The sequence below is a fragment of the Pezoporus wallicus genome, unplaced genomic scaffold (assembly GCF_028554395.1).
Source record: "Pezoporus wallicus isolate ANWC-B61680 ecotype Strahan unplaced genomic scaffold, APGP_CSIRO_Pwel_v1 contig_11996, whole genome shotgun sequence".
In the NCBI taxonomy this organism is placed as follows: domain Eukaryota; kingdom Metazoa; phylum Chordata; class Aves; order Psittaciformes; family Psittacidae; genus Pezoporus; species Pezoporus wallicus.
Window position 1 is genome coordinate 190,676 of NW_026641627.1, and position 27,431 is coordinate 218,106.

At 54.4% G+C, this 27,431-nt stretch overlaps 4 protein-coding genes and 1 long non-coding RNA gene across 7 annotated transcripts in view; 4 read left to right on the forward strand and 1 right to left on the reverse strand.

Moving 5' to 3' along the window:
- STK4 (serine/threonine kinase 4) overlaps positions 1–27,431 on the forward strand; it is a 279,445-nt gene that overhangs the window by 156,071 nt on the left and 95,943 nt on the right. The gene's annotated exons all lie outside the window — the stretch shown is intronic.
- Positions 2,473–9,329, forward strand: DBNDD2 (dysbindin domain containing 2). 2 transcript variants are annotated; one of them, XM_057424640.1, is made up of 5 exons: positions 2,495–2,629; positions 6,360–6,478; positions 7,183–7,338; positions 7,809–7,952; positions 8,732–9,329. In XM_057424640.1, the coding sequence occupies exons 3-5, from the start codon at positions 7,188–7,190 to the stop codon at positions 8,941–8,943; spliced, it is 507 nt and encodes a 168-aa protein (XP_057280623.1). In that variant the 5' UTR covers positions 2,495–2,629; positions 6,360–6,478; positions 7,183–7,187; the 3' UTR covers positions 8,944–9,329. The 2 variants fall into 2 exon arrangements, with proteins under 2 accessions (XP_057280622.1, XP_057280623.1); XM_057424639.1 differs by lacking the exon at positions 6,360–6,478 and having other exon boundaries at positions 2,473–2,629.
- LOC130607510 (uncharacterized) lies at positions 6,453–8,845 on the reverse strand. The gene is made up of 4 exons (XR_008974273.1): positions 8,717–8,845; positions 7,783–8,310; positions 6,912–7,611; positions 6,453–6,563 (listed from the first exon to the last, which is right to left on the reverse strand). It is a non-coding gene; the product is annotated as an uncharacterized LOC130607510 (long non-coding RNA).
- PIGT (phosphatidylinositol glycan anchor biosynthesis class T) lies at positions 10,375–15,696 on the forward strand. Its single transcript, XM_057424626.1, is given in 13 exon segments — positions 10,375–10,423; positions 10,426–10,554; positions 10,936–11,113; positions 11,915–12,042; positions 12,528–12,628; positions 12,785–12,871; positions 13,136–13,223; positions 13,309–13,406; positions 13,677–13,842; positions 13,947–14,147; positions 14,642–14,807; positions 14,943–15,026; positions 15,162–15,696. Coding segments are annotated over 13 exon segments (1,728 nt in total). The 3' UTR covers positions 15,415–15,696.
- Positions 18,694–26,773, forward strand: BLCAP (BLCAP apoptosis inducing factor). Of its 2 annotated transcripts, none has more exons than XM_057424648.1 (2): positions 18,694–18,796; positions 25,081–26,773. In XM_057424648.1, exon 2 carries the CDS (start codon positions 25,169–25,171, stop codon positions 25,430–25,432), a length of 264 nt encoding a protein of 87 aa, XP_057280631.1. In that variant the 5' UTR covers positions 18,694–18,796; positions 25,081–25,168; the 3' UTR covers positions 25,433–26,773. The 2 variants fall into 2 exon arrangements, with proteins under 2 accessions (XP_057280631.1, XP_057280632.1); XM_057424649.1 differs by having other exon boundaries at positions 18,707–18,800.

Below are 27,431 nucleotides of genomic sequence, written 5' to 3' on the forward strand. Positions count from 1 at the left end.
CCCCGCTCCCCCCGCCTCCCCCCTGGCCCTGTGGAGATGCTCGTTTCTCAACAGCCACATTCCTCTGAGGGTGTTTATGGCTTTTCTGTCTCCCCACTGTCCCAGGCTAAAATCGACCCTTTTAAGGGAGCCACAGGACCACGGGTTGCTGGAGCCTTGCCTGCTGCGGGCTGCTCCCTCACAATGTATTGCCTCGTTCACTGGGAAAGCAGCCCTGCCTTGTTTTTCTCTTGGCTCCACAAGTTACTGATGGAGTCAAGCTGCGGCTCAGTCCTAACCCCATCCACACATGCCTCCTAGAGAATAAGATCTATTTTCATCAGCAAGTGATTCACCTGCCTGGCACTGGTTTACCTTTCCTGTAGCAGCTGACGACTCCTCAGCTCCATCCTCGAAGGCAGCTCCCTTGACTTACCACCCAAACCTCTAATAGATGAGAAACCTGAGCAGGAAGGGCAGGAGGAACAAGTCACATTACATTTTCTCCTGATGACGGGTGTACTTTGATGCTGGCTCCCCTGGGACTTTTGGCGGCAGCTGAACTCTGTTGCAGAGAGAAGAGGCATTATTCCTACCTGGGCTTGTGACCTGGATCTCCAGGGCACACTTCGCAGTGACCTGGTCCTTTGTGGTTAGGGTGAGGGCTGTTGACACAGGACAGTGTGCTGTCACCCTATGCTGGAGGCACAAGGGAGGCAGGGGTGCTGTGGCAGCCGAGGCAGACCCTGCAGGTATCTGGCAAGGCTTATTCTTAGAGCTCTTCACTACAAGGGGAGACTCTCAACTGACTTCAGCATCACTTCTGTCTTCTCTCACCTTTTAGCCAGGAGCAGGCACACTTGGCCACAAGCAAAAACTCATTACATGGAGCTGGCTTGCCTGTGTTGGGTTAATTGGAATAAAACATGTACCCTGCTGAGCAGCACGGCTTGTGCTGAAGAGCTGGGATGAGTCAGGCTCCGTGCCGATGATATCGCTGCTTCTCCAGCCGGCTCCCACAAGGCAGGACAGAGGGGCTGCAGCAGCACGGGTGTGTGTCACCCTGTGCAGGCAGCACACACACACCCCATCCCGCAGTAGGGGCCACAGTGAGTCCAAGGGAACTTGGGGTGCTCCAGGGGACACAGGACCAGTCTCTGTCTTGCAGCAGTAACTGGTGCCAATCGACACAGACGTGTCACATAGCAGAGATGTGAGGTAGTTCCCTGGTCCTCGCCTCCCTGCCAGCAGGGCAGGGGGTCAGCAGGGAATGGTTGATGCTTCCCAGAGGCCGTGCCAGACCACACAGAGCTGTGAGCAAGCCAGAGCCGGCAGATACCTGGTGGAGATTTGCTCCTGCACCTCTTCAGAGATCATGAAACCTTCCACCCTACACCAGCCTGGCTCCCCCGGCCCTCCAGGTCTAAGCCATAGTGCTGGCAACACACACTCAGGTGGAAACCATCAGGCAGGATGAGGGTGCTTCTGGATACAGATAAACACATGGGCAAAATTCATCCCAAAATTCAATCACCATGTGAGTGAAGCCAGCAGCTATGGACAAGTGCACAGGGTGGGGACACCAGGTCCCCAGCATAAAGCTGGGTTTCAGGAGCTCCCAGAGGAAATGGAGGGGACAGCAGAGCAACAGTAGCTAAAACAGAGCTGGGAGACAAACAATAGCCAGTTATCTTTAGTCATCCAGACAGCGAGAGAAGCACATTGAGAACGGAGCAGGCGGGACACGCCACAGACACTGGAAACTCCCTATCAGCCAGAGAAAAGGGCAGAGTGGATGCTGCCCCCGTCCCGGCTTGGCAGTGAGCGGCTGCGGGCAGAGCCGGCGCTGGGCACGGCGAGGCACTGACTCACCCTGCTGAGATACAGGAAGGAGGCGGGCGGCCAAGTCCACTTCTCTGCCAAGGAGCAGCCCTGATGTGCGGAGCTGAAAGTGGGAGAAAACACCCCGGAGTGGGATCAGCGGGGGGATGAGGGTCTCAGAAGGCTGGAGGCGGGCTGTGAGGGACCCCACGGCCCATGCACGCAGTGTGCTGTTGTCTCTTCTGCATCACTGCGTGAGCTGGGCATTTAGAGAAGAAAAGCATAAAAGAAAACCCCAAGCAAGAACGGGGACAGTGCTCCCTACCCAGGCAGAGCCCCCTGCCTCCAGCTCTGCCCACCCCTGCCCAAACAGCACCTTCAGCCGGGCACTGCGTGCGCAGAGCCGCGGCGCACGGGCTCTGTGGGGGACGCTCTTTGGGGACCGTGGACCCTACATGCGGACTTTGTGCGCCCCGAGAGAGCAGAGACCCTTCGTGAGGAGCGGGAACTGCGCACGGGACCCTTATCTCCGCGGGGACCCTGCACGGACGCCCCTGAGGACCGGGGTTTTCGCCCCGCAGGACCGAGCAGCAGTAACCCGGGGACGCAGCCGGTAGGCGCCGCCGCGATGCCGCGGGGCTGGGCGCCCTGGCACCGCCCCGCGCAGCGCCGAGCACCGCCCCGCAGCGCGCAGCATGGGCGAGCGGCGGCCGGCGGTGGGGGGGTGCTGAGCCGAGCCCGATTGCCCCGGTCCGGTCCGGTCCGGTCGCAGCAGGCGCCCGCCGCATGTCGGGGCCCGGGGCGCAGAGCCGCAGCCGGCGGCTGCCCGGTAAGTGTCGGCGCGCGGTCTGCTCGGCAGGAGGGTAGCGGGGCACCGCACCGGACGGGCAGGGCTCGGGCTGCCCGTGGCCCCTCGCATCCTCCCCGCAACACCCGCCCCATGCCCCTTGCAAAGCAGCCGGGCCCTCCCTTTCCATCCTGGAGCGCCCCGACCCCACCTGCTCCAACCTGCTGCTTCCCGTCTGCTTCGGGCAGGGGCTGCCCGGGAAGCTCCGTGCCTGGGATGGGGATGCTGGGATGGGGAGGCACCTGCGTGGGATCTGAGCCGGGGACCTGTTGGGCAGCGGGCTTGTTGTGGAGTGGCATCGGTACCCCTCTGAGCCCTGAGCCCCCGGTGGGGTGTAGGGAAAGAGGAGACTGAGCAAACCCGGCGAGCACGGGGGATGAGGGCAGCCGGGGTAATGGGAGCTCGCATGGGGACATCCTGCCACGATCCGGGCCCAGCCTTAGCACACCATGCCCTGGGCATCGTGCTGTCCTCATGGGTTTCTTGTCCTCACGCTTCTTTTTGCAGGAATCAAAGCAGGGCCCCATAATGGCAGGGTCTTGTGACAGCCTCTGCCGCTGGGGAAGGAGCTCTGGGCGCAGGGATATTTTTAGTACTGAGACTCAGGGGATTTGGAGATGGCTCGGAGGAGCGCAGGCAATGAAATCACGGCACAGATAGGGGTTACGAGGTGCCATGTCCTCCCTCTCTCATTCCCCCCCCTGCTTTTTCCCAGCAAGTACCTCTGCCAAAACCACTGCCTCCTTCGCACTCGCCTGGTGCATTTCCTCTCACGGGGGCTACGGTTATTTTTTGCTGTGCTGCAACACGAGGTCAGATGTGCTGATCGAGAAAAGACTGTGAGAGAATTAACACTCAGGCAGCCAGCGTGTCCGGGCATCCTGTCTCCACACAGCCTGATCCTGCCTTACTCTTTGGGGCATTCCCAGCTCTCCACACCAGCTGCTTCTCCAAGGGCTAAAGAAGTTCAAAGGCCTTGGGATTTACCCTTGTCCCACAGTGGTTTTGGTGGGACAGGGTGATGGGGAAACGTTTGCGATCTCAGCAGAGTCTCCTGTCAGATGCTGTGGCAGCTGAGGATCTGCATCTTCCTCCTACCCGACCTCCTCTCAGCATTGCACACAGGGACCGGGAGGACAGGATGCAGTCTGGCAGCAGTGGGATGCCCAGCTCTGGAGGAGTGGAGTCAGGGATTCGGGCTCTGGGAAAGCACAGGGAGGACAAAAGCTGGCGGGGCCAGCCTGCCCCAGCTCTTTCATGCACCAGGAAACTGGACCGTGCTTGGAGTGACCCCTCGTTTGTGCTCTGCTCACCTCCCCATCAACCCCTGGAGCTTTCCACAGCCCAGATTATATTTTAGGACCTTCTTTAAATCCCTGCCAGGCTGTAGCCTTAAGAAAAGGGCATCCCCGTCCTCTCTTGGCCTTGTGCCGGCACTAGCAAACCCTCTACCACCCCTGAATACACCCCTCCTGTTCACCAGCACGGAGGGGGGTTGTACCGGGATCCCACTGGGCAAGGAGGAATGAAAAACACATCCCCTCCTATCTGAAACACAGCCAGATAGTTGAACTGTGCTCTGCTCCCAGCCTGGATGCTGGGTCACAAACACCCTGAGCTGGTGCTCCCAGCACCCTCAAGCCTTGTCTTGCTTTCACCCCATGCTAACTGCACCCCAGGAATGCTCCTCTCCCAGCCTGCTTCAGCAAGGGTGAAGATGGGAGAGCTCGCGGCAGTTTCCTTCACAGCCTTTCCCTGCTGCAGCAGTGGCTGTGAGCCCAAACCCTGCGAGGGCAGAGGGACCAGCGGGGCCAGTGTCCTCACCCACAGCCCACCCTGGCAAGGAGGAAATCCCTGTCTGCACCTCCTGGGGGGATCCTGCCCTGCCCGCCCAACCTCTGCACCAGCGCCTGGCCCTGGTTCCTCTCCAAGCTGCGCTGGCTTGTAAGCCGTGAGAGCCGGAAGGATCTGAAGGCAGCGGGGCGCTCCGTGCTGTGGCAGCCGTGCTGGGCGGTTCAGCCAGCGGGGAAGAGCCTGGCCCTGAATGCTGATCAGCCTCAGCTCCTTTGCTGTAGTAATAACCATGACAATAGTAATAAAAGCCAGGCCACCAGCAGGTACCAACAGATCCCCCACAGTGCACAGGGGCCGCATTGTGCGTGTGAACGTGTCCCGCGGTGGGAACATGCCAGCGGGATGAGACAATCCCCACGACTGACAGCCCGGGAGTGTGAGTGGCCGTCACATGGGGAAGAGCCGCGGTAGGGAACGCCACTCTCCTTTATTTCCCCGGCAAGGGCTGCTGAGAGGTGGCTACACTGGCAGGGCTGTTCGCATCCCCCAGGCCCGGAAGAGCCCCGGGAGGGGGGAAGGCTCCATCCCCGACTCTCACCACGGTCACGGGTCAGGCAGGGCCAAGCGCAGCCCAGCTGCTGGCGTTCCTTACATAATGGGATCTCAGTGCTCGTGCCTGTTTCCTCAGCGAGAGCTCAAAAACAAGTTCATAAACAGGTCCTGCTAATTTCTCCTGCAAGAGAAATCCTGGCGCCCACAGGAATGCAGCATTCCTGACTCTCCCCAAGCACACTTACCGTGAGTATCGGTCACGTGCTCTGGAGAGGTGGACAGCAAGAACACCAATGGCACAGCTCAGCCGTGATCATGGCGTTTGGGACAGCACCTGCCAGCATTCAGGTTTATTTTGTGTTTGCACTGCAAGAGGATTTAGAGCTTCTCGTTCTTACCTCCACAGTGCCATCCCTTTGGCACAATGGTGCACAGTCTGTCACCCTGAACCTGGAGCCAGTGCAGCCTCTGCCCTGAGCCCAGCCTTCCTGGAGCCTGATGAAGTCCCCTCGGTGTGGTGAACTGCTGCAGTTTGCCATGGATTTGGCACAGCTGGGCTGAGAAGCAGAGCTCTGCCTGGCACAGATAGTACAGGTCTGGCTCCAGCTGCTGAAGTGAGCCACCTTCATACCCAGTGCCCTGGTCACCTGCTCCTTGTCGTGGTTCCATTCTCTTGCAGATAGCACAGGGGAGGTAGGAGTTTTTTGCTGTACCCCAGTGGCACTGGGCTACAGCTGCCGGTCAGCCTTGTTAGGAAAGCTTCACCGGCACGGTGTGTCCCTCACTGCAGCCATCAGCCTGGGCGCTGCACAGCACACTGAGCCTCTGCACCACAGCAGGCACCCAGTGCCTAGGTCAGACATGCCAAGGCAAAGGCCCCTTCAGGCAGCCCAGATTGCTGCCCTGGGCATCATGGGATGAGCAGCCTGAAGAGGACCAGAGTCTCTTCCAGAAAACACATGGTGACCGGCCCTGAGTCACAGCACATTCCGTGCTGTGCCCCAGGCACAACCTGGCCTCCCAGGGCAGTTGCCTGCAGAGGATGGGGTTTACCTGGAGGATGTCCCAGAAACAGGGTGAGGAGGAGCTCTGGGGAGGGCTTTCAGCAAGACATGACATCGTACTCCAGGACACCTCACCAGGCTCACCACCTCTCTCCCATTTGGGTCCTGTGCTGCTACACACTGCTGACAGGCAGCCTTCCCGCTGTCCTCACCCCACTCCTGCCAGACAGGGTGGGGATGCTGCTCCGGCCTGGAGGAGCAGAGGATTTGGGCCATACTCAGGCAAAGCAGAGGATGTTTGTTTGGTTTCCTTGGTTACTGCACTGCCTGCTCTGCTAATCACATTTTCCTTGTGCCGCTAGGCCAAGAGCGGCAGAGAGGAAACCTGGAATGGCTGAGGTCAAACACCAGCCTGGGAACAGCCAGGACCACCGGCTCTGGACCATTTGGGTACCTTGTGGGTACCCAACCTGAAAGGGAGGTACGATGCCCAGGGATGCAGCAACAGCCCAAAGCCTCCCATCATTCTCTCTGGTGTGAGCTGGGCCACAGGCACCGGCACTGAACTGCAGGAGGAATTACAGGAATGAAAATGTTTGTAGAGGCAGAAGCCAAGCTGGCTGTGCGGGCGGGGATGTGAATAAGGAGCCTGCAAGCGTGGGTGCGGCTGTATTTATAGTGACGGTGGTGGCAGGGGTGCGCGTGTGTGGAGTGACAGGGTTGCTGATGCCTTTTATTCCTTAATACATCCCAGAAAGCCTTGGAGCACTAATGCCAGTTTGTCCTTGGGAGTTTCCTCAGCTTGTTAGCGTTCACAGACATCCCTCTGTTTTATAGCAAGGAAACTGAAACTTGAACATGTGCAAAACATGGCTGATCTCATAACAACACCCTTTGCCCCCTTGATAACTCACTTCAGCAGTTGTGAACACAGCCTATGAGCTCCCCACTTCTGGCTGCTCTGCATTTCAGAAGTGAGATCTGAGGTTCCAACACAGCAAGTGCTGGTGATGCTGCCAGTCTACTGTGTAACAGCTATTCACGGTGACTAAATCAGTGTGCGCTGGTAAAGCTGAACAGAAGGGACTCACCTACCTTCCATTATGGCCATACCGCGTGAGCTGGGCCAGGCAGAAGGGCTTGGACAGCCCTGCCTGGTCCAACCCTCCCCACCTTTCTCCCCAGCCAACATGGAGCAGGCACAGCGGGGCCTGGACACTGAGCAGATGCAGCAGCAGCAGCTGAAACTACGGGACCGACAGAAGTTCTTTGAGGAGGTTTTTCAGCACGATGTGGATTTCTTCTTCCCTATGTCTCACCTGCAGATAGAGCATCGGAGACGTAAGTGCTGCAGGCACCAGCATGGGGCTGGGGTGTTTCAGGGAACAGTGACACAGGCAGTTGAGATTGGTGGGACATACCCAGTCTAAAGACAGCTGGCGACACGCATGTCCTGCACTGAGACAGGACCACACAGGCTGCCTGTGGGTGTGCTGTGCATTACTCACACCACTTAACTGAAGTCACTGCACATGGGTACCCAGGCTAGTGCCCTGCATAGTCACTGGCTTCAGACAGGCGCCTCCAGACAGCAGTTTGAGACAGGGACAAGGACTGCAGTGAGACAGGAGGCGATTCCAAAGCAATGTTTTAAGGAAACATGATTTTTCTGGGAGCCCCTTACCAGCAAATAGGATTCAGTTTCCCAGGGCAAGGCTGGCCTCCCTCCTGAGGGTCCTACCTGCACAGGACTCATGGAGCCCTTTGCCTGGCACTAGCACTCACCTTTTTGCTGGCCTCTGTCTCTGCAGCACCCTTAGGCAGCATTTCCTCCATGGAGGTGAACGTGGACATGCTGGAGCAGATGGACATGATGGACCTGTCAGACCAGGACACCATGGATGTGTTTCTGGGCTGTGGGACAGAGGAGAGCAGTGCTGCTGGGCCCCTGCCAGGTATGTGCAGTCCCAAACGTTCTGTGGACCAGGCTGGGAGCCTTTCCAGTGCCCACATCAGCTTGTTCCTCAGCTCTGGCCACCCTGCGTGCAGATACACACACACTCATGCAAAGATACTTGGTGCTGGCGTCTGTGAGGCTGGAGGGACCTCAGGCTGGGCTGGTCCATGTCAATATCTGCCTCCACAGCCCAGAGATACAGACCTCCTGTAAATACCTTATGGTGGAGAAGACAGGAGAGCCCAGGCACTCCCCAGAGTTTGTGGGGCAAGTTCTCTTGTCCTGAAGCTCCTCTGGAGCAGCCAATGTCTTGTCATGATTTCCCTGGTCCCCTCCAGACTGCAGAGCTCCCTGCACTGAGCAGAAAGGCTGCAAGACCCCTCCACATCCCAACCAGACCTCAGGGAGCTGGGCTCAGGTCCTGCAGGGTGCAGCATCTTCCTCCACACACGCACAAGTTGAAGTGATTCACCGAGGCTAAGCAGAACGTCTCCTTGCCTGCTGCAGCCAGTGGCTTCACACAGCATGGCTCCAAGCTGTGGTTCACAGGAGATGGAAAAGGCTCCATTGTCAAAAACAGGGAAGGAATGTGCAGCACTACCCAGAGCCAGGCTGGGGGTGTGAGATGGGGAACAGCTACAGCCACCACATGGGGAGCAGCCAGGAAAGCATATCATGCCAGGGAGTAAGACACGTATTGGAGGGGCTCTCCATGAAGTTTAGGGAGCAGTAAGCCTCCAGAAGCATTTTTATTTCTCTTACCACACTCTCTTCCAGGGGCAGATGCCAGCCAGTGCCCAGAGGAAATCACCCTGCAAGTGCCCAACGCAGCTGAGAGCAAGTCACGCATTTCTTCTACATCCTCTGTCTCCACGGATCTGAACAGCCTGGACACCAGCGAGGAGGGGGCTGAGACCCCTGTGGTGCAGTCAGATGAGGAGGATCTGCAGGAGGACGGTCCCAAAGAGCAGGCAGCAGCAAGAAGCTAGCAGCCAGCTCTGCCCTGCTCCCAGCTTCCTCACATGGACCTGCCAGCCCAGAGGAAGGAAAGCTGCTGGCACTCAGTAAACCCCTCACTGGACTGCTGCCCTGCAAGAGGGGCGAGATGAGTTTCCCCTCCTCTCCCTCTGCAGGTTCTCCTGGCAGCCAATGGAGAAGGAACAAGGGGTACTGTAGGCTCCCCAAATTAACTCTTCAGGCTTTGCTGCTAACACTCCCTGCTTCACTCCCCTGAAACGCTCAGCAACCCACAGCCCCACCATTCCCAGAAAGCCATCCCTTGGGATCCCAGCTCCCCCTGCCCTACTGACAAAGGTCCTGTCCAGAGAAGCGTTTAACGATGGCATACAGAGAAATAACACTCCAGTCTAAACAACCAGTGGCTGTGTGTGTTCTTGGGAGAAAACAGCACTGGGGGTGAGGGTTAGGTGGGGCTTGTACAAGGGTGAGTGGTGTCAATCCAGCGTGCAAAAGGTGCCATGCAGGAGCATACACAACAGCAGCAGCCACTGCTGCCCCAGCACAGCATCACAGCAGCAGCCCTGGCTGGAGGAATAAAGGAAGAGCCGTCAAATGAAGCCACTTTTTAGCCCACTACAGTTGCTCCCTGCAGGACAGGTCAGGAGGAGCTAGGCACAAAGCTGGCCAGAAGCCTGCTGCTGCTATCAGTGGCTGCAGGCCAGGAAAATGCTGTTCCTGCTCTGGCTGTATCAGCACAACCGTGGTCACCCCCTCGAGGAAAAGAGCCTGGGAGATAAGCAAGAGGAGCCAGGGAACACTCCTCATCCCGGCTGCTTCCGGGGGGGGGGTCAGACCTTACTACGCTCCTTCCTGCACAGCCCACCCTCGGTGAGAACGGCTGCAGCACTCCGGTTATCCGGGAACGACCGACGGGAATAAGACGTGAGCTCCATCGGCACAGCCTCGCAGCTGGTGGAAGTGGGGTGCTTCCAGACGGCTCTGTGCCCAGAGATGGGCGCTGCCCTCCGGAACGGAGACCTCAAGGAGCGAGTGAGAGCAGGCAGCGGCGGGGAGGGCTGACACGAGGAGGTTACCCGGGGACGGGCACGGTGGTGGCAGAGCCCTCGTACACGGCAAAGCCTTGCAGCGAACCGCCCGAGCCCGGGCCGCTCTGGAGCTTCCCCTGCGGCTCCCGTTCTGAACGCCGGAGGAGGGAGCACCCGCCGGAACACCCTCGCTCCTGGGCCGGGAGCAGGCACAGCCGCGCAGGTGGCGCCCTCCCGCCGCTCCGGCTTCGCTCCCCACCACGGGCCGGAGACCGCGAGCCGCGGCCAGGCCCTCCCCGGGCGGGAGGAGACGAGACCGGGCCTGCAGCGCCGCGTCTCCTTGGCAACCCCGGAAGCCGCCGCCATCGGCCCTACGGCCGGAAGCGGAAGTCGGCGGCGGTGCGGGGTGGAGGGATGCTGGCGCTGGCGGTGCTGCTGCTGGCGGCGGCCGCGGGCCCCGGGCGGCGGCGGCGGCGGGCCCCGGTCGGGACGCGCTGCGGGAGGAGCTGCTGCTGAGCCCGCTGCCCGCCGGAGACGTGGCCGCCACCTTCCAGTTCCGCACGCGGTGGGACGCCGACCTGCCGCGGGGCGCCGGTAGGGCGGGGCCCGGGGGCGGAGCCGTTGAGCGAGGTGACGGCGTGCATCGGGGTGGTGACGTCACCGCGTTTGGGGATGACGTCAGCGGGGCGAGTGACGTCGGAGGCGGGGTGAGGTGGCGGGGTGCTGAGGTGAGCGGGGCAGGGCGAAGCGATGGCGGGGAGCTGAGGGCTGCGGTGACATCAGCACGAGTGACGTCACCGCGGTGATGCCATCGGGCTGCTCGTGATGACGCGAGCAGGGGGTGGCACTAGGGGTGACATCATGTTCCTGGTGTGACGTCATGGGGGGGATGAGGTGACCCTGCCCATGGATGATCAGCATCCGTTCCAACCCCAACTGTGCTATGAGCTGGGCAGGGGCTGATGCCGGCTGCAGTCTCTCACTACAGGCTCTTCCCGAAGGCGCTGGGGCAGCTGGTGGCGGCGCTGGGCGTGCGGGAGCTCCACCTCGCCCTCACCCAGGGCTTCTGGCGCACCCAGGCCTGGGGGCAGCCGCCCCTCCAGGCACCCGCCGGTGCTGAGCTCTGGGTCTGGTTCCAGCCCACCGTCACTGAGTAGGTATCCCAGCCACAGATCTGTCCCGCTGGGTGCTCTCTGCAGCCACCGCTCTGGGGAGCCGCCCCTCTCTCATGTCAGACAGGCAGGGCTCCTGAGTTGCAAAATGTCTGCTGGAATAAAGAGCCTATGAGCAGCTGTAACAGAAAGCAGAATATAGCCCCCAGCTGAATGCATGGGGCAGGGTGTGGTGCTGAGGGCAAACCCCTGTTCGCTAAAGGAACAAATAACTCCCTTATGGGCTCTGTGATGACAAACCTCTTGTTCTGTTAATATGACGGGGTTATATCTTGACCTCTCATTAGTGACTCACTTCCTTTGACTGCCATCCTGTGCCTGTCACCATCTCCCTTATCACTCACACCCTCTTTCAGCCCCAGCAGCCCTCTGTGTACTCAGAGCTCTCTTCTGCCTACAAATAGCCTGTTCTGGATCTGCTGGTTATGTCAGCCTTCAGAGCTGCACCAAGGTGTCACTTGACAGCAGCCCCTTCCCCATACACCATATATCACCTTCTGCATGCGCCCTGTTCCCCCAGCCTCTCACCCCATGTACCAGCTGCACCCACTACCATGTCCCTGCCTGAAGTGGCTGCCCCTGTCCCCCAGATCTCATGCATTAAAATAAAATACCTAGAGAGCCAGAAAGTACATGACCTGCAGCCTCTACCTGCATGCTCCTTGCAGCTTCTGAAAACCACAGTGAGCTCCCTGGTGTATTTATTGAATGTTGCTAACTTCATGCTTATTTTTCCAAGGATTTGAGCTGCTGAGTAATCTCTGGTATCTGTTCTCACACAGTGTTGACAAAGCCTGGAAAGAGCTAAGTAACATCCTCTCAGGAATATTCTGTGCTTCTCTCAACTTCATTGATGCAACCAACACAGTCACTCCAACAGCATCCTTCAAACCTCTGGGCTTAGCCAATGGTGAGCCAGGCATTGCCCTCTCACTCTTGCTTCTATCTTTAGTACTGCCCTGTGCCATTGCAGGGAGTCCAGCCACAGGTCCTGCAATAGGTCTGGGTCTGTACAATAGGGTCTGTTAACCTCCAACCTCTTCCTGGAAGCATTTCCTCTCCCTACAAGAGAGGCTTGGATTTGAACAGAGGAAACCCACAAGCAGTACGTGGCTGAAGCTCCCAGGCCCTTGTCTGTGTCTGAAGAATACTTTATGAAACAGGACTAGAGGATTTAAGGACTCATGAAGAAAAAAATCTGCTAGAATGTGCCCTCCCCTGTTCTTTCCAAATCACTCTGAACACAGTGGGATCTATTCCTGATTGAGCTCATGGCATTTTGGGCACATTGAGAGGGTGGTGGGCTGTGAGGTGCACTGGGGGTGGAAGGGGCCCTGCATCTGTTCTCATGCCTGTAGCAGTACCAGCATGTTGACTCTTCACCTCCCTGCCCAGGGACAGATCATGATCTCCTGCGATACGCTGTCCTGCCCCGGGAGGTCGTCTGCACTGAGAACCTCACGCCTTGGAAGAAGCTGCTCCCGTGTGGCTCAAAGGTAACAGCAAGTCCTGCTGCCTCGTTGGGCCACTGCTGACGGCTCTGGGTTCCTTCCAGTGATCCAGGAGTGTGCAGTGGGAAGTTTCAGCAGGGCTTTTCTGTCAGTGGAGGGAGAGGACAGACCTAGGCTGAGTTTCACCTTCTCTCCGTGCAGGCTGGGCTTGCTGTGCTGCTGAAGGCAGAGCGCTTGTTCCACAGCAGCTACCACTCACAGGCAGTGCACATCCGCCCCATCTGCAGGGTAAGCACAAGGCTCAGGGCTCCCTCCTTTAACACCCCCAAGAGAAAACGCAAAGCCTTCTTGTGGCACTGCAAGGTGACACGCTGGTTTGCCCAACTCCCCTGTGGTGTGTTCAGCACTGTGTCTAACACAACTGTTGTCCTGCTTCCCTGGTCTTACTTACATTCCGATGGGATTCTTGCATTCCTGGTGGAGTTCCAGCTCCATCCTGGTTTCCTGCCCCTTTGGAAGGTGTGATCAGTCACCTATCTCTCTCGTGTCTAGGATGCCTCCTGCCTGGCTGTGTCCTGGGAGCTCAGGCAGACCCTCACTGTGGTTTTTGACACCTTTTCTAGTGGCCAAGGAAAGAAAGGTAAACTTGGCAGCTCTGTGCTGTGCTCCCCTAGTGCCCCAGCCTGAAGCACATCACTGCCTGCCACTAACTTGGCTTCCTGCAGACTGGTCCCTATTCAAGATGTTCTCCCGCACACTTACTGATGCATGTCCTCTGGCATCGCAGAGCAAAGTCTACGTTGACATCTCCCCTAAGAACAAGGTAATGCATACAGACTAGAGAATACCCCCTGCTTCCTCAGATCAGCCACTTTGTGTGACTCAAACATCCTCCACCCAGCATGGTGGGATCCCCCAGAAGCCCTTCAGGGGAGTTCCCTCAGGGCAGTGGGGTTGAATGGGGGGGTATTGTAAGACCACTTGAGCTGGCTGTTGGGTGGGGAAGCTCAGGGCGGGATGGAGTGGCCTTGCTCCAGTGCTGCCAGTTCCTTCAAGGGGCACTTTTCCTTTAATGGTCCATTTGTTTTCAAAGGAAAAGGAGTTACTGGAAGTAACCCCTGCTCCAACATCTGTATATGAAGCTACTGTCCAGGGAGACAAGAAGACCTATGCCGTCTATGACCTACTGAGCCCCTCACTCTTTAATACCTCTCACAGCCTCAATGTGCAGTTCAAATGGAAGCGTCCTGAAGACAGCTGTGAGTGACCATAACTTCCCTCCACCTGCATCACTGGCCAGGACTTTAGGCCTAAAACTCACCTGGCATGGCTCCCCGTTCCTGTCTCATTTTCTCCTTCGCAGCGGAAATGCCGATACCCGTACTCCATGCTCAGCGCTACGTGAGCGGGTACGGGCTGCAGACCGGAGAGATCAGCACCCTCATCTATAACACCCACCCGTACCGGGCCTTCCCCGTAATCCTGCTGGAGACTGTGCCCTGGTATCTGCGACTCTATGTGCACACTCTGACCATCATCACAAAGGGGAAGGAAAACAAGCCAAGTAAGTAAACCCTCCCAGGAGCCCATGCCACCCAATTGATTCTTTTGGCACAAGTGGCTCATTCCAGAGGTGGTTTAGTCCCTCCCTTGGGCCTCAGTGATCACTGGGAAACAAAACATCATAGGATGTTTTCCTAACCTTCCCTTCAGCCCTCACAGCAGATGAGACTTTATTAAGTCTGTTTTATAAAAGGCTCATGGATTGCATTTCATAATCCAGTAACAGGCTAAACAAAAGTGAATTGATTTTTGTAGTAAAGGAAATTCAAAACTGATGACTGGGTCTTATTTTGCATTTGTACCTTTCCTTAGACTTTCATGGGTCATCAGATTTATAGCTGTAACACATGTTTTTTGAGCTGTTCATGTTCACTTGCCCAGGAAACCTTTCCCAGAACAGTGGAAGCAGGAGCTCCCACCCCATGGGAGATGTCCAGGCACTGCGAAATGGAACAAGGTCTCCCTGGTGCCACTGACACCTCTCTTTGGGGTTAGGTTACATCCACTACCAGCCAGCTCAGGACCGGCAACGGCCTCACCTTTTGGAAATGCTGATCCAGCTGCCAGCCAACTCCGTCACCAAGATCTCAATACAGTTTGAGAGAGCCTTACTGAAGTGGACAGAGTACCCGCCAGATCCCAATCACGGCTTTTACGTCAGGTAACGCATACCTCGGCTCCTTGTCCCCTTCTGGGCCTATGTAGGACTTGCTGTCCAGGTCTCTGGGGACAGGGAAAAATTCTTGCCATCTCTTTGCTGACAGCACTGACACTAATATGTCCTCTGTCTCCTTAGTTCATCTGTGCTTAGTGCCCTAGTGCCCAGCATCATTGCTATGAAGGACATGGATGTGGAGGAGAGCCCACTCTTCACCTCACTGTGAGTGTACCTGTGCTGAGGAGCAGGGCTGTACCTCAGCACCGGCGAGCTGCTGGCTGCTGTCATCCCAACTGGTGAGCACGAAGCAGAAGTCCTGTGTGGGCTGACTCTCCCTTTCCTGCTTCCACTCTCCAGGTTTCCTTCCTCTGATGGCTCCAGCTATTTTGTGCGCCTGTACACAGAGCCACTGCTGGTGAACTTGCCAACGCCAGACTTCAGCATGCCCTATAATGTCATTTGCCTGACCTGCACCGTGGTGGCAGTGTGCTACGGCTCCTTCTACAACCTGCTGACCAGAACATTTCATGTGGAAGAGCCGAGCCGGGGCGGGCTGGCCAAGCGGCTGGCCAACGTCATCCGCAAGTTTAGGGGGGTGCCCCCTCTCTGAGAGAAACCACGGCAGCTCCATGGAGAGATCCAAGGAGCAGAGCACTGTTGGCCCCTTGTCTTTGATTGAAGCAGTCTGCTCCATTCTTCTGCCTGGATATCTCGTCGGGATCCAATAAGCTGAGAGATTGGTTCCATCGTGAAGATGGGAAATGACTCTAAGCCCATTGACTACTGAACTGCACTGCTATGGGATTGGGAAAGGTGTAGGACTTCTGTTTGGGAGAGGGGTAATTTATATGCTGGGAACAATGCTAGAAGTAAACTTGACCAGTTTTGTACATTTGTGCTGCTCCTGGTTGTTTTTACTTTCTCAGCCCCACGTGCAGATTTGACCCTGTAAGACTGTGAGCCACTAAGTCTCCAGCATGCTACGTGAGCCAGCTGGGAGGAGATGCAGACACGGGAAGGGATGTGACTGCAGCAGAGATGGGTTCATCTATCCTACCACCTCACCTGCAAAGCTGCCACGTTTCACAGCTCCCTCGTTCCATGCTTCACCACATTTGAGCCAGTCTGCAAATTAATTGTTGGCCATGGTGTATGTCTGTCCCCTCTTTCTCAGGAAAAAGCTTCTCTAGCAGTGTTTTGAAACCCCTCCATCTGCTCAGCCCTCTGCAGCACAGGATCCTCCTCTGCCGCCTTGGTATCGTTTCTGCATATCTGTCCAATGGCTCCTCTGCACCCACAGTATCCGCAAAGCTTCTGAGAGCCTCTGGGCTCAGAAAAGCCCAAGTGCTGAGCTGCAGCCAGACAACTTACTTGGTAGGGACACACAGCTCCCTACAAGCAGCTAAACAATGCACAGGAGCCCATTAGAATAAATATTACTCGGAATCACAGCAAAGCACAGCCAGAGGTCCTTTAAAAGCTTCCACTTGAACAGAAAGACCATAAAACTCCCACTGCTTGGTGTCCTGCATAGAACAGTCTGTTCCCACTGTCCTGGGTTTACCTTTCCCTTCCCTGCTGGAGATGCCTTCTCTGCAGCTCCTTATGGACCCACTCCACTGGATGGCTCCCTGCAGCCTGCAGAGCTGTCAAAACATGAAATACATGAGTTTGGGAGGATCCCTCTGTCCCTGCTTGCTATGAAAGATGCCACAGGCCTGGGAGCTCATGCTGGTTGCAGCCCCAGGACTGCTGCTGCGGCTCCGCCAGCCAGGCTTCAAGTGCAAAACGGAACTTCTTTATATAGAAACTAGAACTAAAACCAAACAAACACCAAGCGAGTGTGCAGCTCCTGCATCAGCAGAGGGAAAAGCAGCCAGGAATCTCGGCCCACACTGCAGTTTGCAAAGAGAGTTAAAGACCTTAATTTGTTTCAGGTTGGGTCCAGTATAAATCATGCAGACTACAACCATCAGCACGGAGCAGTCAAGGTCCCACTAGCCTGGCTCCCCAAGCATTAGGTGGGATCTGGCAAAGCGCCCCAAGCACTGGGGCCAGTGCCCATGGGCACAGCTGGCACCACAAGCCAAACCAGACAAAAATAGCACAAGAAACACAGCACTGCTGCAGGAAACAGTGTCCCTGAGCTGAGGAGGAGGAAGCAGCCTGTGCCAGGGCCAGCTGGGAGCTGCCATAGAGGTGGCATCAGCCAAAGGGTTTGGGGCCGTCCATGTGCAGTGCCATAAACCAGGAATTTAAACAGCCTGTAAGGAGCTCAGCTCAAATTAACAGCAGGGCAGGAGGGAAACCATCCAGGTGGGATTCCTGCCTGTTGGACCATTGAGGGAGTTGGTCTTATCACACCCATCAAACATAGGGGCCAGCCAAGCAGAAAGCCCTATGGGACATGCAGGTGGCTCTGTAACCATGACTGGGTGGGTTTAAACAGCTGGGGAAAACCCAAATCTTAGTGTTTGGGTTTGTTTTTTTTTTCACGGACTATTTCGCTCCTTCCCCTGCATGGCCCCCTTGGGTCAAACTGTGCCTGGTAACCTGCTGCTGGGTGTCTGCAAAGGGAAGGGCTGGAGCTGGAACACTCACAGCAGCCCAGGCTTTGCTGCCAGCACAGCAATACTCAGCCAGTGTCACAAACAGAAGAGTTTAAGAGAGCTGTGTCTGCTCTATACCTCTTTGAGACATAGCTTAGGAAGGGCGCAGGTGCCCACTCTACCGCAGCACCGAAAACTGGGGCCCCTCGGGGCTGGATGGGACTAAATCAGCAACTGCCATGCGCAACAAGAAAGCAGCATGTAAGCAAACCTAAGAATAGTATGTGATGCAATGCAGGGAAGCAAGGACTTGGTGTGGCACACAGTGCAAACACTCTGAGCATGTGGACAGCGTGCAGTGGTTTGTAAGGACACGTGCCAACCGCACACAAAAAAAAGCCTGCAACCACCATGCAGCCACATACAAGAGAGCACACCCAAAGCAGGCCACCCGTCTGAGAAACATGTGAGCTGCCTGCAGACATGCAGTGCCCTTCCATATGCAAGAAAGCAGGTGAACAGTGCGTAAAGCAGCACGCAAACAGTGTGTAAAACTCCATGTGCACAGTGTGCCATGCAGCCAACGTGCCAGAGCCACGCTGTGCCATGCAGCTGCAGCAAACTCTGTGTGAGAGAGCGTGCAAATGACGCTTAAAATTTAAAAGGGGAAAGAAATGCATAAATACAGATATTTTCTGTGAGGGTGCTGAGGCGCTGGCACAGGGTGCCCAGAGAAGCTGTGGCTGCCCCATCCCTGGCAGTGTTCAAGGCCAGGTTGGACACGGGCTTGAAGCCACCTGCTCTAGTGGTAGGTGTCCCTGCCCGTGGCAGGATGGTGCCTGTGGAACTGGATGAGCATTAAGGTCTCTTCCAACTCAAACCATGCCATGGTTCTGTAACTGTTTATAAAGGAAGGAAACTGGAGAGGCCACACCATGAACCCTGTGCTCAGTTCTGGGCCCCTCGCTACAAGACAGACATTGAGGTGCTGGAGCGGGTCCCTGGAAGCGTTCACACCCGCTGCAGCCGAGGCCCTCCGTGCCGTGGGTTAGCGATGGCCCTGGCAGCGCTGGGGCGCGCATGGAACCCCGCTCCCCAAGCTCCTTCCCCACCACGCCGGCTCCATGGGACGCACGCCCCGCCGCTCGTGGCACGCCCGGCCCGCGCAAGCGCATTGACCCCCGCTCCTCACTCCGCGCACGCGCACTGCGCGGCTTCCAACGGCGCCGCCTGACGGACGGGCGCGTCCCCGGCGCCGGAGCTCGGTCCCTCGGCGGAGCGGGGGCAGCTGCGGCCGGGGCCCGGTGGACGGCGGCTCCCTGCCGGGGCGCCAGGGCGGCCTCTCCCATCCCGTCCCTTCCCTTCCCTCCTCAGGGCGCGGCGCGCAAGGGTCCGCGGAGGAGGCGGCCCCGGGATGGCGGCGTGAGGCGGCTGCGCCGCGCCGTGAGTACGGGCCGCAGGGGGCGGAGGGGAGCGGGCCGAGGGCTTGGGGGGGTGTGCCGGGGCCCGGCTTACCTCCGGAGCGGCGGCGGGGGGGAGAGGAGCCCCCATAGGGGGGATCCGCGTCCCTGCGGGCCTCGGTGCCGGCGGAGGTGTGCCGGGCCCGGGGGAGCAGTTGGGTAACTTTGGGGGCCGGGAGGCAGCCCTTGGCTGGTGCCGGTGCGGGGAGAGCCGCGCTCCCGTAGCAGAGCCGGCTCCAGCCCCGCGAGCACGCTGAGGTTATCGCCAGCCTCACATGGGAGCACGGCCGCGGCGTGTGCCCCCCGCCACGGGCTCCTCTTCCCCCCTCTACACCTCTGCTCTTGTCGGCACCTTCCAACAGCAGGCCCAGGCCCATTTCCTCCCAGAGCAGCACAACTCCCTGACATCCTTCCACCCAGCAGCGCGCTGCTGTGCCCGGCCGGGTACCTTCCCCCGTGGATGCTTTCATCCGGTTGCAGAGCAAGCGTACAACCCCTTTTGTTGTACAAGCATTGCTTATTACATCCCAAACGGGCAAGAGAATATCAGAACAAAGCTCTTAGATGCAACCCACAGCACGCCAATCTCTCCTATACTTCATTTCCCCTGTATTCAAACATTGCAGTTGATCTTGAAAATACTGTGGTAGCAGAGTACCCTTTGCCTTTTAACTGCCCAAAACCTCCTGCCAATGCTGTATTTTTGCCTTTCTTTACCCAAGATGCAGAAAACTGGCCTTTATGAGACTATTCAGACTTCTGAAGCCCATTGAAGGCACAGAGAAGAGATCCAAATTGAAACTCGTTTTTTTCAGGGAACTTGGAATAGGCCTGGAGTTGGTTATCTTTGGCAGTTAAATAAAGGCAGAGGGTGGGAATGAGGACCCCTGAGGATTAGTAAATCAGTGCAAATGAAGGTAGTGATACTTCAGATGACAACTGTTGATGCTGACATCTCTTCCCCACCACAGAGCTGGCTGACTTCAGGTTTTGTTCCTGTGATTTGCTGTGCAGAGAAACACGGATCATACCCTGCCCTCCTGCTCACAGGTGGGGTTTATTCACCCCAGTGCTGGCAGGGCACTGCAGTCCTGGCGGAGCAGGCACTGCACTACCTCTGGACACATCAATCCCCAGTCAGTAATGAAGCTCAGAGAGCAGCTGTGGAAGCAGTGAAGACAGTGGCTTAGCAGAGCCTCTGCTTTTCATGAAACAAGTTGATTTGGCTTGTCTCAAGCTTGAGAAATCAGAACACTTCATAACCCCAAGGCTTGGTTAGTCAAGGATTTGCCGCTCTTTTGGACACTGTCTGCAATTGTATTGCACCATTTCTGAGCCTACATCAAGTGTTCAAGGCACAAACTTAACAGAGACTGGGCTGAGGCCTTTGCTAAAAATTGAAGACTCGCTTTTTCCAGCTGAGTCATAACCAGCAGATAAAGCTTAAAAAAATAGAATAAATAGGAGCAAGGCCAAAAACCCTGAAGTGAGATCCCTGATACTGTAAATAGGTCTTAAGTCTGACCAATTATGGTGCTTGGGTTTTGAGAGAAGGAGTTGGCATCTGGAGAGCTGGTCTGCTGCTGAGATTCAGCTAAGAAAAGCAGGCTTGTTACTTGATAGCTCTTTCACCTCTTTCCCCCCCAATACTTTTGATATTGTGTATTTTTAGTAGGGTTTTGGGTGCTACATGGTATTTGAACACATACTGGCAGTGTGAAGCACTGCCCACACACATTGGTTCACAGCATGTGGCTGTGACAGTTTTTGGTTTAAGTGAACTGTACCACAGGTCAGCCTTATAGGTAAGAGGCTCAGTGCAAGTCCCTGAGGCTTACTCTTAAGTTTATGTGCATTGTGTAACCTCAGAGATTTTTATCTAGACAGTGTAGCAGAAACTTCAGCTTCTGGGAAAGGGGGAGATTGGCACCCCCCAATAAAAAGGTTACTCAGTGTTTTATCACAGCCCTTTTGGCTGCCAGCCTGGGTGACCGTTTCTGTAGCATCTGCTGGGGATGTGCCTTGTTGAGAGTACTGGCTTAACAGCTGCCTTGGTAAGGTCTGAACAAGCTTATCTTTTACATGCTTAGTGAAAGCTGGTTGATTATTCTCCCCTATCAGGGTAAATGGACTACTAAAGAATTGAGAAAGGTACAGGCTTGGTGTTGACATGCTGATGTATAAAACCTGTGGTTTAGGAACACCTCCTGGCCTCTTAATTGCTGAATTATCTTGTAGAATATCAAGGAACAGCTTGTGAGCTCCTCAGATGGATTTACATGCAAGTGTGACTGATGCATTACAAAGCACTACAGACTTGGGCTGGGCTAGTCTTTTCACTTGTCATAATTAAAGCTTAGTTTCTGCCTGGGAAAGGTTTGCAGCTACCCTCCCCCTGGGGTTGGAAAACCCTCCCCACAAACATATGCCAGTAGGACCTGCTGGTTTTGAATGGGCTTGGGAGAGTAGATGACAGAAAGAAAGGCTGCCAACATGATGGAAGCTGATTACTAAGCATGTGGAAAAATATTGGTTTTTGCTTACTAGTGAGGTGAGCAGGGAACCTCCCTGGAACGCCTCCTGGAGCTGGCAGGGAGGAGGCTCTGGCAGCACATGGAGGTCAGGGAGAGCAGCGGGAGCGTCGCCTGTTCTCTGCTGCTGAGGGGTCTGAAGTGAGTTCAAGTGGCTCCGAGAGCTGCAGAGGAGTGAGAGGAGGCAGTGGTGGGGCGATGAAAAGGAGCTGTCTGGTAAACACGAGTTGTCGCCAAGTCAGATGATTGAGCAGGAGCACGAGAGCAGTCTGGAGGATAGCAGGACACCAGCCTGGCCAAGGAACGGGATGAGTCAGGCAGGGGGAGAACAAGAGCAACTGGTTGAGGAAAAGCAGGATGTGGTTGTGAAACAGGGAACTGGTAGGAATACTGTTGGGTGACAGGTTATTATTTGCTCTGGCATGTGGTAATCTTTAGCCTAGATCATCAGGAGGGGACAGAGAAAACAAGGTAGGAATTCTTAATTTGCAAGTTTCACCTCGCTTGAGAATCAAGGCAAAGCTGGATGTTGTGTGGCTTCAAGAACTCCCTGGATGCCACGGAGACTGATGGTTCCCTGCTCAGTAAGAGTTATAGCGGGAGATGCTGCTTCTCTTTGATGGATAGCATGGAAAGAGAGCTCTGTCTCACTGCCAGCTGTATAAAGGAATCTTGAGAGAGTAGCTAGGAAGAGTGCATGTTACTAGTGGAAAGTACATGAGGAAGATAAAGCTGCAGAAGTCTCTCATAGTAGGTACCTTGTCTAAGAACAGCTGTGGGATGCAGCAACGGCTCTTCAAACTTTAGCTAATGGATAGTGGAGAGGCACACGAAAATAGAAACAAACTGACTACAGATACAAGACTAGCTTCAAATGTTTTCATTTGTCAAAAGTCTCAGAGGTTTGAAGGGCATTGGCTTTGAAACTCACAGTAAGAATAACCACTATTAAATGATTCTTTCTTCTGTAGTGGTTGCATTGATTGTTACAAGCAACTGGCTCTGGCAAGAAATACCAACATTTAAATGTGTATAACTTGTTCTGAGAGAGCTTTGTGTTTGTAGGAAGTGTTCAGGTGATTTTACATGCTTAAAAATCGACTTCAGCCTTTGCTGTGGTGAGGAGGCCAGCCTAGAGTGAAATGCAGATGCATCCCAAATTACAATTGCACTCTTAAACTGTAATCAGGTGTAAAGTTTAGGGGCTAAAGGCTCAGTAGTGACACATTGCCTTATTAAAGCCTACTGATTTGTGACATTGTCCTGGAAGATTCTAGAGCTTTGTTCCAGCCTTGTGCTCTTCTGACACATTGTCTTAGGTTGTTTTTTATCCATTCCTTTAGACACAGAAAGCCCAAAGCAATTGACTGTGGGCACTTTAAAGCTTCAAGAAAGGGTGATGCAAAGATTACCACATGTGTCCAGCTACAGTCAAGCTGATGTGACTTCAGGGCTGGATCTAGCAAGAGAGTGACGTGATGTTTAGGCTGTGTTTGTACTGCTCAGTGTTTGGAGCACTTGGGAGAGAAAGACTGTAGGAAACTTCAAAGAAGGAACATTTCGGGAGGATTAAGGCAGCTGCAGATCATTGACTTGGTACAGTTTTGTTGTATTCAGTTCAGTCTGAACTAAAAAGCTGGGTGGTGGGGTTTAATTGCCTCCCTGGTCAAGTGTTTGGTGTTAAATCTCTCCTCCCCATTATTCCCCTGGGATAAAAAAAGTTACTTAATACTTCAGAGACATCTCAGTGGTTCACAGAGGCTAGCAGACAGCATGGTTTCTTATGAAATAAGTAACTCATATTTCCAGTTTACAGATGGAAGAAACAAGCTTGGGACCAGGCTTGTCCTTAAAGCGAGCAACCTGCATAAAACAGGACATACTGGGAGTTTTATTCCTTTGACTTGATCCATATTGCAACGTGATACTCTTTGGCTGCCTTAACTGCAGCTTAGTTTTATTAATTGAACACAGGCTGCCCTCTCTCTGTTGGAGAGCACTCTCTTGCAGGAGCAGCAGCACAACACTTTCCCCAGATACTCTTAATCTGTTTGCCTTGGTGGAGATTCTGGCCTGCATTCTCTCTGACTAATATTAAAACAGCTCCTGCTGCTAAGAGCACAGTGCACGGCAGCGTGGTTCCTGCTTCTGACAACAGAGCTAGTTCATACCTGTGAGCTCACAGAGCTGTGAGATGAGTCTGACCTCTGGTTTTTTGGAAGAGAACCACGTGTGGTTTTCTCTTGGCTTTTCTGTGCAATCCCTCCTTCTCTCTTCCTTGGCCAGCAAATCCCTTCCCCTGCCAACAGGAGTGGAATGTGCTGTTTGTTTACCTTCTCACTCTTTCATCCTACTAACCTTCCCACCCCCCGGTTGTAATCCTGACAGGCTTGGCTCAGCCCTGCATCCTTCTGACAGAGCACTACTAACCGGAGTATTTCAGGAAAGGGATTGCTGCAAGAAGCTGTTGTGTCCAGACCCTGCTTAGTGGGGGTGAGGCCGTGGCATTCTGCAAGGCTGGCACTATTCTCTGCCTGTCAGTGCTCAGCGTTGCTGGTGCCATCATGATGTGCTACAGGATAGCAGGGAAGAGCTTCTCAAGCTCTTTTCCAGCATTCCCATGTATGGTTTTTCCTTTCTGGAGTAATAAGCTATGAGTACCCTCTTCTTGTGGTTTCCCTACAGTATGAACTGTGGGAAAACTGCCAGTTATTCCCTCCCAACAATACTGGTATCTTCTAAACTGGTATTGCTATCCCAGACTGCAAAACTCCACTCTTCTGCTCCCTTTGACTAGTTCTTGCTCTATATAAACACCTTAGTAAGGTATTTATTGTTTTTAAAGCCATCTGAAATTCCTGGATGAAGATGTTTGTACTGCTTAGGAGAAAACCCCACATACTTGGTGTAGTTGATGTGGTTGCTAAAGGCAGAAGCATGTTTTGTGGACTTGTGATGTGCTGCCATCCCTGCCACAAGCCCTTAGAGGCCACCATTTCCACAGGGGTTTATAATAATCCAAGTTGAGGAAATCCTGTGTTTACAGCACTTATGAAAATTACAATTTTGAGACTGCCTTTTCTTTGATCTGTTCACATACTTTGTCTTATCTGACTTTAGCTGATTGGCAAGGACTATAAATCCTTAAGCAGGGACTGTCCTGCCTTTTGTTTTGCAGCCTGGACACTGCTGAAGCTTTCCTGGGTGGTTGCATGTATAGCTTGAATTTTATGCTGTCCTGCTGGAAGACTTCATAAGGGGTCTCTGCCTGGGAAGGAAACAGAGTCACACTTCCTGGACACTTCTTACATTAAGGCTGCCCTAACACTTTGTAGCACCTTGTACTTTACCCCTCAGTTACATTGCTTTATACATCACTCAGGTCTTGGATGGTTTTGGATGAGTGCAAGTGTAGGGCGAGTTGTGGCAGTTTGTTTTCTTTTCCATTTCCCTCTCTTCCTTTCTGTTCCTGCCCTATACTAAAGAAAATGGTCTCAGCTGTCAGCATGAGAAAAAGCACACAGGATACATTTCTATACTAGCAATAACTGTGTCCTCAGCTGAGTGGTTCAAAAAGCAGGAAACTTTCCACCACCTCTGAGACACACCAGGATTTAGCACTGGGAGTTCAGGCATCAGCATATGATGCTTGTGAGGAAATGAAGTGTAGGAGAAGAATGTCTGTTAATTTTGTGCTGTGTTTTTCTGACAGTCTAACATTTCCCCCCTCTTACAGAACAACCTGCCCATCAGGGGAGCTGCTGGAGACTGTTCTGGAGCACATCTGATCACTGCTGCCACAAGGCCCCAACCAGCCATCCACAATGTACTGTCTTCAGTGGTTGCTACCTGTCCTGCTCATACCCAAGCCCCTCAACCCAGCGTTGTGGTTTAGTCACTCAATGTTCATGGGCTTCTACCTGCTCAGTTTTCTCCTGGAACGGAAACCTTGCACAATTTGTGCCTTGGTCTTCCTGGCGGCTCTATTCCTCATCTGCTACAGCTGCTGGGGGAACTGCTTCTTGTATCACTGCACAGGATCCCAGTTGCCAGAATCAGCTCACGATCCGAGCATTGTGGGCACCTAGAAAACGATAGTCTTCCAGTCTGCTGAGGGCTCTTGTTTTGCTTTTCAAAAAGGGTTAGGGCTAGGGAGGAGGGAGGGGGTGTTAGGCATGTGACTGGAGTAAAGACAGCCTGTTTCCTGTAACTGTGTGTGGACTGGAGTGGCAAATTCCTCCCACTCTGCCTGTGAAATTCGACTTGTTTACTGTGTGAACTCTGGCAGCACCACCTGCTTTTTTAGAAGCAGATATCTTTTTTTTCCCCTCCTTCCCGTATCACTGGGAAGGGACACCAGCTCCTCCTGACTGAGCACTGGTGCAGGACCGAACTGCTGGCCTCTGCCCAGCTGTGTGCAGTGGTGCAGTTCTGTGTCACTCACTTGTCTGCGTTAGGCCATGGTGGTCTAACTCAGGGCTCTCAACCCTCTGATTCTGCTCAAGTAGCTGCAAGATTCTCTCCATCTTTGTGTGGAGCCAGTCTTCCCACCTTGCTGCTGCAGGGCAAGCTCAACAGCTCACAGATGCACTTGGCCAAAAGCTGCTGAAGCCAGAGGCAGTTGAGTCACCTCCTCCTGCTCAGCCTGCCAAAGAGATGCATGCACTGCCAAAGTGCTTTCTGAACTACTTATGCTCCAAGATCATAGCCTGAAAGCCTCAGTTATGCTGCTGCTTTTATAAAGCCTCACAGGTAGTGGAGACTGACTCTTTCCCTCCTAGATTTCTAGGGTTTACCAAGGCTGATAGGATGAATAACCAGTATGCTGCAAGATGCAGGGTTTTGAAAGCCACTGTGAGCCTCACCCTGTAAAACTCATGCTAGTCCAAAAGGCCAGGCATGGGCAGGGCAAGAGAGGATCCCAAGGTGGAGTCATGGCTTGAAGCAGGAAAGTGCTTCAGCCATTTTCAGTGTGTTTGGGCCAGGGGTGACAGAAAGTGCTGGTGCTACTGACTGGAGAAGGGAGGAGGCCTGAGGAGTGCCCAGTGTCTCCACCTCCCCTGGCAGAAGGACGTCAAGAAGCGGTGGTGGTGGTTGTGGTGGGTCAGTCCTACAGCCACAGCTGTGCAGAGCCCCATGCTGTGTGCATTGCTCTGTACAGCTGTGGCTCCTGGGGAGCCCAGCCTGGAGCAGAGGTTGGTTTGTGAGAAGCCTTAGAGGGTAACACAAAACACTCTCTCTAAACTTTAAAGGTTTCCCTCCCCTTTTCCATCCGTTTGTCTTTACTTCAGCCTCATAGTGGAGAGCAGCAGAAGTGGCTGTTGCTCTCCTGAGGAAGTTCAAGCTATGAGGTTGTGAAACTTCCAGAGTATTGTTTGTTCATTGCACAGCTGTTCAAAATGTTTAATAAAGCTTTATAAACTTTGGTCTATGGCCTCCTGCCCAGCATGATGCATTGGCTACTCATTGCAAATGCCTTAGCCCAGCAATCATGTGTCTCTATTGTTCTGTTCCCAGCACAGTAACCCCTCTCCAGCAAGAGACAGAGACTGTTTGCCCTGTACCTCCTAGTACCAGCTCTTGTTGACTGTTTAAACTGACCTGAGAACCATACTGGTGATTGTAAAACAGATTCATCTTGCACACAACACAGGAGGTAGCTTCTAGTTGTATCTCTGCACTTAAGTGACACATTTCCCCTTGGCGTACTGCTTACCAAGTTAAACAGTTCAATTGCTGTGCCCTGGACACTGCTAATCTCCAGTGCCAGCTGAAAGAGCATTACTTACCCAGCACCTATGTGGTGTGAGCCCGTCCCATGACACCACATTGTCCTGACCTATCCCCTGCTGTGGGCAGAGGCCCTGTGGGCACCCAGGAACACCTTAGTTCGAGGGTGTAGGAGCTGTGCTGCTGGAGCTGAAACCAGCTTCTACCTTTGCCCCAAAGCCCTGAAGACCGAGTCCAAGTTGGAAAGGGTTCAGGGTATATTAGTGTTTATATGCTTAAAAAACCAAGTGCATGCCACATCACCAAGAATAGAAGTGACAGCTCTGTCACCTGCCAGGCTGAGGGAAGTCCCAGTAG

Coding starts and splice junctions, on each gene's coding strand:
- DBNDD2 (XM_057424639.1), top strand. CDS start 2,587: ATGTCGGGGCCCGGGGCGCAGAGCCGCAGCCGGCGGCTGCCCG. Junction 2,630..7,182: donor CCGCAGCCGGCGGCTGCCCG/GTAAGTGTCGGC, acceptor CTTTCTCCCCAG/CCAACATGGAGCAGGCACAG. Junction 7,339..7,808: donor GCAGATAGAGCATCGGAGAC/GTAAGTGCTGCA, acceptor CTGTCTCTGCAG/CACCCTTAGGCAGCATTTCC.
- BLCAP (XM_057424648.1), top strand. CDS start 25,169: ATGTACTGTCTTCAGTGGTTGCTACCTGTCCTGCTCATACCCAAGCCC.